Source organism: Lutzomyia longipalpis, chromosome 3 (genome assembly GCF_024334085.1).
Source record: "Lutzomyia longipalpis isolate SR_M1_2022 chromosome 3, ASM2433408v1".
In the NCBI taxonomy this organism is placed as follows: Eukaryota; Metazoa; Arthropoda; class Insecta; order Diptera; family Psychodidae; genus Lutzomyia; species Lutzomyia longipalpis.
The window spans coordinates 5,606,301-5,622,123 of record NC_074709.1 but is presented as its reverse complement, the minus strand read 5'-3'; the positions used below and the strand labels follow the sequence as shown (position 1 = coordinate 5,622,123).

Sequence of the window (15,823 nt, the reverse complement as noted above, 5' to 3'; positions counted from 1 at the left end):
TAAATTTATAAATTAATAATGCTATGGGGGTGATCATTTTTCACATTTACTCCATGTCATAGTTAAGAATCGAAAAATATTTTTTAGCAAAATAAATTGTATTTAATCAACCCCTATATTGCTTGTGCCAAAAAATGTAAAATGAATCACTAATTCATGTTAACGAATGCAAAATATATTATACAAGTTATTGCACATGGGGGCGTTATTTTTTCTCTCTCTCTCTCTCATATGTGCCCCGTAGCTGTTTTGGGGAAAAAGTGCAGTTTATGTGAATTTTATTTGAATTTATTTGCATTTTGAAGTGGCTCACAGGGGGTAATACACATTTGCAATTTTTGGCTATTTGCAGGTCTAATTTGGGAGAAAATGGCATTGCATTTTACCACCATTGAATTTAAAGGGGAAGTCTCGCCGTGAATCAAAAAATGAATCCACTTTCCTCTCCCACACCCCCAGTGCAAGGCAAAAAGGATGATATGTACCACACATATGCTGTACGAGGGGGGAAAAGCTTCACCCAGGCGTATGAGAATTCTATATAGGATGGGAAATATTATTCAGTGAAAATTCTATCCACGTAAACATGTCAAATTAAATTGTGATCAAAGAAGTGAATTTTTATGACTCTCCGTACGGATGGTGGATGCTATAATTGAGCATTAATGTAAGTTTTCCCTTTGCACTCATAAATTTTCGACAGTCGCCTTCAATGTGCTTTCCATTTGACTTGTCGAGAAAACTTTTCATACCATGCAATTCACTTGTGAGGGGAATATTAACTTTCAGAAAGGATTTCTCGTGTAATTGATTTTAAAATATATATTTATTATTTCTAAGTGACGCCACGAAAGTTGAATTGTGTACTTATGTCTTCTTCTTACTATGTCTGGGAAAATTTATTTTGTTTTTCACTCAATCACCGAGATTTTTTCCAACGAATTTCCACGAAAATATTTGTTATTTATTTATTTCATTCTCGCAGTAATCTAAATGATTTTTGCGAATAAATTTTGATTTAAGCTCAATATATATTTTATTGCAATGCAATTTCAAACTAACCAACATATTATATTTACGTTAGCCGCAATGAAATTGGCAATCAATATGAAATGTACACACACCCACTGCATATTCATCATTCATTGTTTAGTTAAAATGGATAAGTAAGTAGCATTTTCATTGGAATGGAATTACGATCAAAATTGACTTATTTACTTTCAAACATCAATAAAATGGTAATCCATTAAATTTATATTAGCACTACCGTTGCCTCCATCATAACCCCAAATGAGCAACAAAATTGAAACTAGGAGTGAAGCTCTAAACTTTACATTATGCAGAAACTTTATGATAGGAACATAAGTAATCTGATCCCTCAGTATGAAGGAGCTTGAAGCGAAAGCTTTAATATTACAAAACATTTTTATCCTTAATAACTTCAATTACATCACTTTGTGCTGCAGACCATAGAGCTGTGACGCTAGTTAGGACCTTCCTCTTACATAAATCAAATCAGTTTAAATCCCTATATTATTGGATGTTCCCGTTTATTCCCTAAAGGACGATTATCCCATGTTAATTTTCCTATATATAGTTATAGATATATAATGAAAATATAACGAGGGGATGAATTGGGTCAGGAAGTAACGGCGAATTGTGAATTTTACAATTTACTACTAATGGGAAAATTAGTAGAACTTTAATATTACTTTATTGATAGTTATAAAATATTGCTGGGAAAATTAAGGGATTGTATAATATTACAAGAAAATATTCTCAAAACGATAAAAAATTTAATAAGTTAATAATGAACTATTTTCAATAAGGCAAAATATAAAATTTGACTGAAACTTAAACGTGGACTTAAATTGTTTCGTTAGTCTTTTAAGGACAGAAAGAAATATATCGGGTGGAGCTGAAAATAATTTTTGGGAGTTACTATTAGCCCTTGCTTCTAGCTTAAATAATATCATTTTTGGTAGAAATCCGATTTTTAATATTTAGTTTTACATTCTTACTGATCCTGTGAGTTCTAAAAATGTATTTTTGAAATTTTAGCTAGAAGATATTGACCAAAAAAAAAATTTAAAAAAATCATCATTTTCAAAATTGTTTTATGGGAGGAAATTGCTTCATCAGTCCTTAAAGTAGACCAATGATGACCTAAGTGGAATCGATTTTTATCTAAAGAGAACTCAAAATTTTATTAAAATGTGAAAATTGGGTCCTTCTCAAAAAAAAAAAAATCTTTAAAATTTCAACGATTTCAGAAATGGTTCATTTAGAACCAAAAACTAAAAAGATAATCAAAGAAAATACAACATTAAAAAACATCTTTTTGCTTCAAAATTGACTCGAAATTAATGCAAAAGTCTTACCAACTTTTTACAAATTATTCTTTCGGGAAAATTGTTTATATACCGCGAGATTTATTGAAGCAGAGAATATATAAATTCATAAAATACATATATTGTTACCAGGTAATAAAGAAAACAAAAAAATACTCAATATATGGCCAACAATTTGATTATTTCCTTGCATTAATTAACTTATTAATCAACACAAGTTCACACCTTTGTTTGCTTTCCGTGTCGAATCATGTAGGTGTAAAGGTGGCAAGAAAAATGAGTTGTAATTGGGTGGAGAAGGATACGTCGTACACACTATTTGCAAAAGTTAATAGTATTGGTGTGCTAAAACAACCCCCCAAAACTCAAAGCTATATCCCGTGTTTTCCCAATATTAGCATTATATGTGGAGTCTCTCTCATATGAATTTGTATTCATCCCTTCGTGCGTGATAATATTGCGTGCGCTCAAGTTGGTGAACAAAATTTTGTGTCTATTGCTTCAGCTCATCTCACCACACGGCACACGCTCTTTTTGTACCCACCCCCGCCCCCTAAACCAAAATTCCACCTTCATTCATCATCCATGGGATCTCATGGACATTTATGTGTACACGGACATTAATGCGGTGTATATCCTTGTTTTGCTTATATTCGAATTTACTTACTTATGCCATTGTTATTTGGAGTACATTGTTATGCAATGTTCTGATTCAAATTCGTATCTATTGACGTGGGGAATACAATTGACTTTATGGACTCCGCAGAAGCAATTAAAGGTACTATACTACCTCATTCTCTTTATTTACAAATTACTCTCTTTTGACGAATTAATTTTGGCAAATTCATTTTATTACATTTGTTTGTTATTTAAATGAAAGGGTTTATAAGCTTAGGGGTGAGTTATCATGTGTGTACGAGGCTTATTGGTTTTTTTTATCTTATTTAAAATTCTTTTATAAACATTTTACTTAAATAAACTAAGGCATGATAAGATAAATGATTTTGAATATAATATTTTAATCAATTTTGAAACAATTCATTCAAAATGTCTTGAATCTTTCTTTATTGGCCAAAAAGTTGAAATTTTCATTTGAATTTTTAATATTTCAATCAATTTTTTTACTCTAGTTTTAGAATTAATATAAATCATCCCTTATAAATCCATCTTAAATTTTAAAAAAAAGTTAGTACGAATTTTTAATAAAAATAAATCAGATTCTCAGAAATTTTTTCTTTCAATTTAAACAGAATATTGGGCCTTATTCAGCGATCAAGAAACCCTTGAAATTGGCTTGAAATCTTGAAATTTCAGTGCAAAATTCAAAGATTTCAAGGGTTTCTTGGTCGCTGAATTAGGCCCATTAAAAGAGATTTTTCTTGAGATTCGTAGCAATTTTATGCGGGTCAGAGATTTTGTGAAAAGAGAAAGAAAATACCCGGAAAATAATCTCAAAATGGTATTGATTGCTTTTTTGGCAATAGCAATCACTCAGCAAAACCTTCAGTGGTGTACTTGGGGGGATGAAGAGGATATGGAGTCAATACAATATGCATTAGATTGTTTCTGTGTGAGTTTTGGGTGGTGGAAAACTACATCGATTGACATGCTTTTCCTTCCTTTCGGCACCCATCGTCTTCCGTTGTCTTCCCTCCACCCCCACCCCATCTAACTAATTCAATTCACAAATTCCATAGCATCTCTAAGAGGCACTCTGGGAAGCCCATTTTTGCTCACCACCCCCGCACAACACCCTTGTGGGATAAATTTTGCCACAGTGTTTTGAGACACTGAACCCCATAAAATCATACAGCATAAAATCAGATAGCATCCCCATTCCCTCCTCCCTAGCATGAAGTTTCCCCTACGCTATATGTGCGCGTCTCAAGTGCCACGGAGAAATTCAAGAGACACCTTCATCTTGCCATTCTTTGGGGAAATTCCTCAAGCAATTTTTGCCAAAGCCTAAATACACATTCCTCATATAATGCGAAGCGATTGACGACGGCGGGAGTATATCATAATTTTATGTGCGGTGCTCCGAAAAAAAAAGAACGTAAGGGATGAGAATTGCGAGTACATCACAACCCCTTTGCGTACACCATTGTCTGTCAGAAATAACATTGGAAGTGATGTTTTCTACATGTTTATCCCACCATCGAATACCCACCATCCCTCTGAATTTTTCCCACACACACACGCGCGCTTTCTCTCTCCCCCTTCAGGAAAACATTCACACCCACTCCAAAATACGACGTAGAGAAAAAAAAACTGTGAGGGCCATATATTGGGCCAACCCCCATGAATGGTGTGTATCGAATTTCAACCGATTCAGAGCAACTTTCACAGCATGGCACTTTTTTCACCCATCAGCAAATTGCAATTAATATGCTTCCCTGCGTCCTTATTCTCCACCACGCACCCTCTTGGCAGGAATCAGGGATCGCAATGCATGGTACCAGCATCAATGAAATTTTCATTCAGGGAATCAATGTGCGGAAATATTACCAAAAAAGCATTTTTGTTGAGTTTTTTTTTCTTAGATATTCTTGAGCTTTCGTTGATATTCGTCAGCTGGGAGAGACTTTTAAATAATTTACCGAAGCTTTTGGCTTTTGCTTGAAAGTTGAGTTAAAAGCAATTGAAAAAAAAACTTTAAAATTACTCTTGCACTATTAAGAATAGATCTAGAACTATTCTGGAAAGCTATTCATTTCTAAGACAAAGAAACTTCATTTTAAAAATTTTACAAAAAAGCTTTATTCTTACATTTTTATGTATTTATTTGTTATTGGCAAAAATTGATTTAATTGTTTACGTACCGTAAAATAGGGTAAATAGGTAAAGAAAAATTCAACAGGTCCCTAATAATTGTTTAAAAAAAAGCTACAAAAAAATTTAAGTCGATGTAGCGTAGTCAGGGAGAGTAGTCGAGGGAATTCATACGTTCGAAAACAAACGTCAAATGTGAAAAGATACGTCATTAGTAAGAAAAGAAATTTCAAATATTGGATAAGAGACGTCAAACGTGAAAAGAAGTATCAAATGCTAGTAAAAAAAAACGTTAAACATTAAAAAAAAGAAATGTAAAACAATAAATAATACAAACAAAAACCAAAACTATTTCAAATGATTGAAGTTCCTATTCACCCCACTTTCCATATAGTTACCCCAATTGACGGTACGTGTTATTTTAACTTTTTAAATGAATCTTTGTGTGAAAATTTTACGGAAAACACTATCTAGTCCCACTACTATCAATACCTTCCCAAAACTTTAGCATATCTCCATTAATTCGATTTGTTACGGAAACAACCACTTGGTGTGGACTCAGTTCTCTGTATCTCTTGAACACTTGACGATCACATCCTAATTCGGTGGTAATTGCTGTACATGGTTTAATTGTGCGCCACTTTTTAATCTCCCCCGCTGCCACGAAATTCACAATAGTCCTTACAAGGATACCGCTCATTCGACTTTCGGGCGTATTGATTTCAAATGGTGGGAAAAATCCTGGCATGGTGAAAAGATAAATTAGATCATCAAAATGACCCACTCCTAGATTTATATCCTTCCCCGTGATGTATTTGAGAAAGGTGTAGGAACTCTGAAAAATGTAAAAGGATTTACAATTCATCCCCCAGGAAGTTTCTTGCAAATTGCATCGCTTTACCTCAAATGCAAATTCATAGAAGTAAATTGGATTCTTCTGCACGTCTGCATATTTTAGGTATTGACTAATAAGGACGAAGAATTGATAGCGGAAGAATCTATCTGAAACCATCTGTTGGAAAAAAAATTAGGATCAAATTAAAATTAATTTAATTTAGTTGTGAAAGAAAGCTTTCTTTGTGGCTTTCTCACCTGATAGTATCGGTCAACATTGTTGTGGTCTATGTATTTTTTATTGCCAAAGTAAAATTGGAGGACATCATCTGTGTACAGAGGATTGAAGCCCATTTGAATTGGAAGGAGTTTGTAAATGTTCCTATTGTATTCCTCCAGGCGGGTTTTATTGGTAGTCAAGATAGCTTCAACGATTCCTTCATTTCGTGTTAAGCTCAATAGCATTGGTTTCTGCTCAAATGCCCCTTCAGCCCAAATTTTCTTAGGATCCTCAGTTAGGAAGGCTCCCTTCCAGTCACCTTCAATGCACGGACGTAGAGGAACAGGGGGAATGCCCGGAAAGGTAAACAATTGATCAACAGCATGAAGAAGCTTAAGTCCATCGAGTTGCTTCACCTTCTCCGCTAATTTGTATATCGGGGCTGTGTCCCAGTCCGTGATTCCGCTTGCCATTGCTTCCATACGAAATTGATGGGGAGAATCAATTGGGAAGAGAGGCGAAGCAAGAGCTGATCCACTCATAAGAATGGCACGATGAAAGAGAGCTGCAGAGATAGTAATTTATTAAAATGTCTCAGCTTATTTTTTTTTCTTTTCTTACACTGTGATTTTCGATTCAACATATGCAAATTAACCGAAGCTGCACCAGCATTCTGACCAGCCAAGGTAATGGAATTTTCATCACCGCCGAAAAATCCAATATTCCCTGCCACCCACTCTAGGGCAAGTTGTTGATCTTTTAGACCAAAATTCCCCTGAATAGCCTCATCGCCCGAACAGAGGAAACCAAACACACCGAGACGGTAGTTAAATGTTACCACGATCACAGCATTAGTGGCCATAAAATAATCTGGGCCAAGTTCACTGGGTGATGATGAGAATGATAGAAAACCACCGCCATGGATGAAGATAAGAACAGGTAGATTCTTCTTTAAATACTTCCCAGATGGTCGGTAAACATTGAGATAGAGGCAATCTTCCGATCCCACAATGGGTTGTCTGTAGTTGAAATAGTTCTTCTGAAGGCACGCACTTCTTGGGTATGTTGCATCCCAGGATTTTGTCCATGCTCCACGAGGAATTGGATTTTTAAATCTCAACTTTCCAACGGGTGGCTCTGCATAGGGGATCCCATAGAAAGCTTCATAGGTATTCCTCACACCATTCACAACTCTTCCACGAACACATCCAGCATCGACACAAACTATCGGTTCTGGGGCCACGTAAGATTTTGAATGAAATTCTTCACCGTTAACGGAAATATTTTGCATATTCACGAATAAGACAAACTGTCCACATATGAGAATCAGCAAAAGAGGCATGTCTCTCCACATTGGGTACAGTCTTCGTCTGATTCTTAACACAAACTGGTCGCAATCGAAAAAAGAATTTTACATAAGAACCCTCCGAAAGCAAAGTTTATTGGACTTTCACCATACCGGTTTCTTCCAAGTTGTCTTAATTAATTAAAATATTTCGCCAAATGACGAGACAAAATTCTTTATAATTCGAAGACGTTGCATGGTTGATGATCATACAGACGGCTAATCTTGAGAGAACGCTTTATCTGATTTCAACCAAAAGGGGCTCAAATTTAAAATCGCCCCTTTATTATGAAGTTATTATGAAGTATGAATTTTACGCAACAAATAATTTAGAGTGGACACGGAAATATAAAAAAAAAACAAAATAATGAGCAAGGAACACCAACTAATATTAACTTTCCCTTAAAGTCTTCACATTACGTATAAGTTTCCCACGCTCATCATGTCATTTGGCGTGATAATAAATTAATGTTCCATCTAAAAATGCCTAAATATGTTTATTTTTTTTAGCTTTTCAAGTCCATGAGAATCCTTGCTGCACGCAGATATACATTTGTCGTTTATTTTTGAATCAAAGGTTAATGAAGACTCTGATTAGACAGATTAATACCTACTCCTTCTTGAGATATTAATTTTTAATTTTTTTCACGTTCACTATTTTACCCCAGTTACCCCTACTCCTGTATTAACCTACATGAGGACAAAACGTTTAGAGTTTTCTAATAAATTTAATATTAATTTGTGCAGTATTTGAGGAAGAAAAATGGTATGTAGTGAGATTTCGCAAAATTAGATTGAATCTATTTTTACTATCGTAGAATTTTTTGTATAGGGGAGAGCGAGACAAAAAAGTCACTTAAAGTTATAATGTAAATATCATATTTCCCAAACAGATAAAGCGACATGTATCCTTTAGAAAACTTTTTGACTCAGATCATTGTTTTCTAGTTGGGAAATATGATTTTTTGAGCTTTTTCCAAACTCTTAAGTGACTTTTTTGCCCCGCTCTCCCCAAGAAAATGATAGATTTTATCTTAGTAGGGAATTCTCTATCATTTTTGCTACTACCGCAGTTTTATCCAGTCTTAGAATTCGCCGTAGGAATTTCTTCTTTCAATCTTAGAAGAATCCACATAAATAAAATAAAGAAAACAAAAACAATAAAGAAATAAAATACTTTTTCACATATAATTTATTATTTAATAATTAAAATTATTTACATTAAAAATTATTTACATTTTTTTTATATTAACTTTTCCCTAAAGTTCTCTTTTTCCTCATCATCATGAGAGCTTCTACGGCTATCATGTCCTCCAGCGTGAAAACGTTTATTAACACTGGATCTGGAGTCGCTTTATTGGTTTCAGTTTGCGTTGACTGATTCTCTTCGACTTCAGTTTGCGGTCTTTTACTGCTGTACTTCATGTCTATGAGAATCTTTGCCGCACGCAGGACTTCCTTATCTAGGGGTTCTTCATTTTTCACAGGGATCGTTCTGTGATTCTGTGGAGCACTCTGAATTTTCTTATCTAGCTCCATTTTTTTTCTTTTCAGGTAGACGTTGGTCACTTGCAAAAGAACTAGCACAACTGTGGCTTTCATCAAAAAGGATCGTGCCCTTTATAGCTGATTCCGATCATATGAAAATCGTCGCTTGTATCAGCACTTGTAGTAAAGGACATATAGTTAAATAGTCTTTACTACAAGTGCTGATACAATAGCGACGAAATGTTGAAAATGATCAAAACTACCTACCCATCTTGCTCGTTATAACCTCGTTTACAAAAATGAAGATTATTAAAACTAAATAAAAATTAGATTTTTACTCATTAAGAGAAAATTATCTTAATCCATAAAACTCTTTATTAACTCCTTAATAACAATATTAAGAGAAATGTGAAGAAAAAAAAATTTCTCCAAAATGTAACGGCCTAAATTTCGAGTGGAAATTTTAAAGGAAAATTTCCCGTCGTGAAACTTTTCACGGAGTTTCCCAAAGGGGAAACATTGACATGAAAAACAAGGAGCATACCACCGAAGTGATATGATATTTATGTAACGATATTTATATAGCAAGGAGTACACGAAAGTTGGAAATATGACAAAGGATAAAAAATATGAGATTATCTTGGTGATGGTTGTTGGAAAGTACAATGGACCGGAAAATTGAGTTTTCCCTCCTACAAGACACACGGTTCTCGTTAGATTGAGTACCACAAAGAAATTTTCTGCCACTGAGAGCGTGTTCCGATGCTTCTGTGGTCAGACCTTTGTATTTGCCATGGGAGTTTATGTTCTACACAGCTTAACTTTGTCCACTTTGTTTTTTTTATGTATCCCTTGCCCGAAGCTTGCAATAGAGCAAGACTAATCGGAATGCTTGAGGACATAAACGAAATAAGAATGCGTTGGCTACACTCAAATGATAATGATTGTAAAAAAGTTAATATACTATGTGCACATTATCTAACATACATAGCTAAGGGAATTGATGTAATAGTAGAACAATTTGTTATGCTATTTTCTTTTAGGGTTTTGTCGATACTTAGAGAGCATTTTTTGTAGAAATTCTTAAAAATGAAACAAAAAAGCTGAAACTTCCCCTCACATTTTAAATCGTTGCCCCGTGTAAGCTTTTAATCCTTTAACAAGAAAAGCTACCTTTATAATGACATTCTGCACATTTTCTCGTGCTTTCAATAATCCTCAATGCCGCACATGCAAGCAATATACATTTTCTAACGAATTGATTAAAAGTTTATATTCTCTAAAATCATGAAGAGATTTTCCAGGCAGAATTGCAAACAATTCTATATTTTTGTTGCACAGTGCAAACGAAGTGGAAAAAAGCCAACCACTACTGCACGGGGGTTTTGCAGGTTTTCCTCTGTATAAACTTTTTAGTCTTTATTTTGCCACGTTTTTCCAGATTAATGCGGTTGAAAAATAGCACAATAGATTTTTTTCTTTTTCTCTGTAAATAATATTTTGCTGTATTTTATGGAATTTAAAGGAAACATTCCAAGATGGTCAAAAAAGTGATTCTTGAAGTTCTTGCTTTCCCAGATTTGTGATAAAATAACCAAGTTAATAACCAAATTATTCTAGCTTTCAAGGAATCCTTCCAAAAAGCTTTTTGTATGGGTTTTGCCATTACTATTGTACATAGCGAGAGCATACGAATAGGAGAAAAAAAACAAATATGTGTCTGAGATATCTTGTAGGGAAAATGGGGTCACTTACCAGTGCAAAACTTTGGCTCGTCACTGCCGTCCCCACAGTCGTCCTTGCCGTCGCAGTATTTGTCGAGTGGCAGGCACAATCCGTTGGGTCCATGACACGCGAACTCAGACGTTCGGCAAGCATGTCCCAGTTGTATTCGGAGCAGCAACACAAGAAGGAATGTCAGGGAAAAATTCCAGAGTTTATCCATCTGAAAATAAATAATACAACGAATGAGATATTGTGGATGCAGAAAAAATACGTGATACTTCAGCATTATTCTTTATATCCTTCATATATATAGCATTATTCTCATTGATTTTCTGCCCATCATGTGTACTCAAAATGATAAACTATGTACAGCCGGTATCGACAAATCCGACACTTCATAGTTCGAGAGAGGAGCTCAAAGTTTGTGTTTTAGGAGTGGAAGGGGGTCTATGGGGGATTGTTTAAAGTTCTACCTTGATAATATATCAGAGAATTTAAAGGAACGTACAATTCAGTGGAGAATGTACCGTGGAGAATGTACAAGAGAATGTGCTTGAAATATAATCGAGAAAGAAGACTTAACGATGATAAAGTCGATGCGGGGGAAAATATTCTTTCCATCCAACCCCCTCACGAATGACATAATGGAAAACTTTTCGTGTAGAAAACAATAACAACAATATATCAATATATGGTAATACTCACCCACCCACCCCGCAACATATAAAAAAGCATAAATCTTCCATACCCTCCATGCACGTAAACGATTGATCTATTGATAGAGCAAAATGCCGCGCGCGGGATTTTGTCATTTTCAAATATGACAAACTAATCAATGGAATTTATTTATAGAACTCCACCCCCTTCCCTTTGACATAGGGATCACAAAAAGCATGGGAGGCGGGGTAACATAGAGCTTTTTCAATTTGAAAGCTCAACCAATATTGCATACATATCTATTGATCTTAAAACGTTTTGTGCTTTTGTGGGGGATTAAAAGTTATTTTTCCTCGTTTGATTTTGTAACTGATTTCGATCGTCACATAGCTGCGGGGAATTTTGTGTGAATTGAGATTCCTTCTGTGTGTGTGTGTGCGGTAAATTCTGTAGACTTTCTGCATCAGCGATGGCCGGAAGTTCAATCACTTCCGTTGTATAGTGTTTAGCTGAGGGAGAGGGTGATGGTCATTGAGAGGTTGGTTGGTGGGGAATTAATCAAATTGCTATATGAGGTTTTTGGAGATGCTCCATGTTAGGGGGAGAAGGGGGTGTGTGGGAGTGAATATAAATCAACGGAAGTGGTCAGGAATCCAATCAAGTTTACTTCTACAGCCACGGAGAGGTCATTAATTTCTCCAAGCAATTGCGTTTCTCTTCAAACAGTGCCCAATGTGGTGTATCGAAAAGTTATTAAACCCCATTCATTTGATGAACCACGAGCATGGAGCTTTATATACTTACTCCACGGATTACCTATACCCTCGTCCATGAGGAATATTATTCCATCGTGTAGGGGGGAGGGAGATGTGTGTATTTTTGGCCACCGCAACCACATTTAGGTTGATTTTCTCTCTTTTACATTGCGTTTTTGGGAAGCACACAGGACCTTCTTCATTGTCACTCCTTTCAATTGGTTGAGAAGCAATAAATGTTTTATATCCTCCACCCAACTCACCCACCCACCCCGTAATGGGGTATGGCCTACCACACAGCAATAAAGTCAATTTGTCTGACTTCCGGACGGGAGTCGCGGGAAGTGCTTCTCGTATCGCACGTGGAATTGGGAAATCACTCCCTCAATCTTATACTCCAACATCTCTATATAATACCCACTTACTATATATGCTATATATGTTATGTATATAGCAGTATAATGGGTTTCAGGATACGATATGGAAGAGAGAGCATTCGGGCCTCCCCACCCGAAAACATCCCCATGGCCCTTTGTGTGTGCGATTGTATTCTCAATGATTTTGCCTCACGCGGAAGGGATGAGACATGGCGAAAGCCACCCCGGTGTATCCATTATTCATCCCTTAACTACTAAATCAGCATCCGCTCTCGTCCTTGTAACACATCATCCCTCAAATGTGTAATGTGCGCTGTAAGTGTGGCTGTAAGCTCCAACAAAATAATATACGCACACACACGCGAACTTTTTTGTTTGCCACCCGAACTGTATGAACTCATAGGCCAAAAGCTTTGAGCTAACATACTCCAGAGGAAAAAAAAAGCTCCGCACTTTTCTCGATGTTTTGCTGCGTATGTTGCTCTTTTTTCCTGTAAATATACATAACAAGGCACATGCGGAGAAAGGAGAGCCAAAAAGCACATTCAGAGAATTTGTGACTCTATTCCAAAAGCTTGTGTATCATCCGTCCTCCGCTCTTTTGCATCCAACCCAAAAAGCACACATACACCCCATAAAAAGCTCACAAGTTTATTGTTCTCATTCTCCATGGAACTCTCGTATATGTATTTATTTCATTGACGAAATAGAGTTTTGCATGGTGGATTTTTTTTCGCACAGTTTGTGTCGCAAAAGTTGGGGTTTTTTCCACCCTGAATGAATGTTTTATAATTTTATTTTTGATGTCTTTTGCTAACACATAGCGTTCGTTTGTACGGCTAAAAATTAAATGTCGTCGTTTTGCAGTAAAAGTTAACTTGACAAAATGGTGTTAGACGCGTTGAAAAGCTTGATTTTTTGACAGAAATTCGTTGTAGTTTGTTTAAGGTATCTTTGCGTCAAAGCTCCATGGTGTAAACCAGAGAGGTAGCCATTGAGAATACTTTGTTAGAAATTACATATCAAGCAAGAGCTTTTCTTTTCAGAAAATATCTATTTATTCAATTAAATTAAATTTACAATTATGAATAGAAAGATTAGAATTACTTGTTAAAAAAATATAAATAAAATAGGAAAATTAAAAAGAAATGTAATAAATAGGTAGATATTGGGAAACTACAGGTAATAAAACAATTAAACATTTTCTTATTAACAAATTATAAACAAATATTTTTCATTAGCTTTCTTATTTTTATTAATTATTCAAAACAGGACAAACAGAATAAGGAAAAAGGAAGAAAATCAATTTATAAAAACTAGAATTTTCATGTTGTGAAGCTGATTGAATTTTTACAACATTACTTCCTTCCTAGACATACCAAAAACAAGTTGTTTTTTAACTAAAAACTTCATATCCTTTTGCCTCAATTTTTAATGCATCCTGCTTAATGGTGCTCAAGGGAAAATGCTAACATATTTGAATTACAAAATATTTTTCTTCCTTTCACAAATTTTTCTTTTTCACAAAAAAAAACAATTTTTTTTCTTTGAGCTTCAAAAGTTTTTTAGAGCGAATATATGTGTTATTCCTTCTCCAAAAAAAAATCCCTAATTATGTCCTCGAACTAATGTTCTTCCGTGAAGTTTATATCAAATTTCCTTGAGCCAATTAAATGCAGAGTGGTGAAAGGATTGAGAAAAGTAAATATAGAGAATCTCCATCTCAACCCCATTTACCGATAAATGTGCAAAATTTGTAACTTAGAAATTCAATCTCTGCATTATTCACTTTAGCCCCATAACCCTCCCCCCCAGCCCACCCACCGTCCACGTCAGATTGTCTTGAAATATTTACATTCACTATTTCCCCCGGATCCTTGAGGAATCTTCCATGCCGGATAAGCTTTCCTGTTGAAGAAATTATCGACCGAAAAAGGGTCTGTCCTGGATGATGCAATTATCCTAAATCAATTTAAGGGTTGGGGGGTATTTGATTCAATTCGCAAATTCGATAAAGAGCGTCTGCTGTGACGACCCATAACTGTGGTGTCTCATCCAGCAGCATAGAGCTCTGGGGATGGGGTGTGAGAAGTGATGGTGCGGGAATTGAAATGAAAATTCTCCGTGTGAGAATCATCTTGCGGAAAATCATTCACGGGAAATTTGTCAAGGAGGACACTCTGCAACGGGGGTGCGGGGAAATGGCAGAAAGTTGAGCAAAAGTTTTATTTCTTGCGGATTTGCACACGAGTGTGGCAGCTCAATAAATTGCTATTTAATTGTAGCTAATTAAATGGGTGGCTAAATGTGTTGTATGTGAATTCATTTTGCCCCACCATTAAAAGTTCCCTTCGAGAGCTTTAATTGAGCTTCCACCGATGGGCGACAATGGGGTTTGTGTGCGCCCTTTTGCCGCAATGAGAGACTTTGGCAATTCCACACGATTGATGACTGTCTCATATCATTTGGCCCCACGTTCGCGTGAACGACGTGGGGTTGGATGGGTGGGGTGGAAAGTGCGTGTTTGTTGGGGGAGAAAACGAGGCGAAATGAGCGGTAAATCGTTGCCAATTCTTTCACTTTTGCCCCATTGAGAGTCTGTTTTTGTTCACCGGAAAGACATTTTCATAACTCAAACCCCTCTCGAAGTTTCACCACAAAACGATTGCCCATCACATATGTACATATACGCATAAATATAGCTACCCCCACAGAATATGTAGATTGAATGGATGCTCCGCAGTATGTAGAATGGAATTACCAGCACAACCAGACATTTCACGGGGAAAGCAAGACACCATGTTTAATTCATGAGTTTTTCTTCAAACACATACACACAATTGTATATGAATTATTTATTATATATACTTAAATTAAATATATACCAACACACACATATAGAAATACATACATATATGCATGAAGTCGTTTATCATCTACGTGAGTTGAAAGTTATATAGACGCACCCAGGGAAATTATATTGTTAAATTTTGCGATGCGGCAAAAGAATTTCATTCAACGTTTACCCACCATTTTCCACCCCCTCATGTGAATCTGTTTAAAATTTTTCACTTGCACTCATGTCCTAACAAACCCCAATACTCTACCTTCAACCCCTGGAACGTTCAACATGGAGTTCTCGGGGATATGAAAAATGTTATGCTGCTTATAATGATTTTCATGCAAACACAGAGAAGAAAGAAAAATCAGAAAATTTTCCTCGAAAAAAAAGGTTAAATGATTAAAATTATAATACAACGAGGATAATTAAAATCTTGACAAAAGCTTTGAATTCATTT

General features: G+C 35.6%; 5 protein-coding genes across 6 annotated transcripts in view; all 5 read right to left on the bottom strand.

The window, feature by feature from the left end:
• The window catches only part of LOC129791558 (trifunctional purine biosynthetic protein adenosine-3), a 1,078,967-nt gene that overhangs the window by 130,455 nt on the left and 932,689 nt on the right, over positions 1-15,823 (bottom strand). The window lies entirely within an intron of this gene.
• LOC129791559 (potassium/sodium hyperpolarization-activated cyclic nucleotide-gated channel 3) overlaps positions 1-15,823 on the bottom strand; it is a 1,048,222-nt gene that overhangs the window by 240,814 nt on the left and 791,585 nt on the right. The window lies entirely within an intron of this gene.
• LOC129791609 (uncharacterized) overlaps positions 1-15,823 on the bottom strand; it is a 309,820-nt gene that overhangs the window by 240,814 nt on the left and 53,183 nt on the right. The window lies entirely within an intron of this gene.
• The window catches only part of LOC129791564 (uncharacterized), an 81,142-nt gene that overhangs the window by 44,492 nt on the left and 20,827 nt on the right, over positions 1-15,823 (bottom strand). The window contains exon 2 of the mRNA XM_055829766.1: positions 10,766-10,955. Coding sequence (XP_055685741.1) covers positions 10,766-10,955 — 190 coding nt within the window. The remainder of the gene's footprint in view (positions 1-10,765; positions 10,956-15,823) is intronic.
• LOC129791582 (juvenile hormone esterase-like) lies at positions 5,075-7,757 on the bottom strand. The gene is made up of 4 exons (XM_055829807.1): positions 6,799-7,757; positions 6,216-6,742; positions 6,025-6,135; positions 5,075-5,958 (listed from the first exon to the last, which is right to left on the bottom strand). Exons 1-4 carry the CDS (start codon positions 7,529-7,531, stop codon positions 5,590-5,592), a joined length of 1,740 nt encoding a protein of 579 aa, XP_055685782.1. The 5' UTR covers positions 7,532-7,757; the 3' UTR covers positions 5,075-5,589.

What these genes read in the sequence shown, in the direction of transcription:
- LOC129791582 (XM_055829807.1), bottom strand. Translation starts at nt 7,531, where the DNA reads ATGTGGAGAGACATGCCTCTTTTGCTGATTCTCATATGTGGACAGTTT. An exon ending in ATGTTGACCGATACTATCAG is followed by an intron (nt 6,136 to 6,215) that starts GTGAGAAAGCCA and finishes TTTTTCCAACAG; the next exon opens with ATGGTTTCAGATAGATTCTT. An exon ending in TCTATGAATTTGCATTTGAG is followed by an intron (nt 5,959 to 6,024) that starts GTAAAGCGATGC and finishes TACATTTTTCAG; the next exon opens with AGTTCCTACACCTTTCTCAA.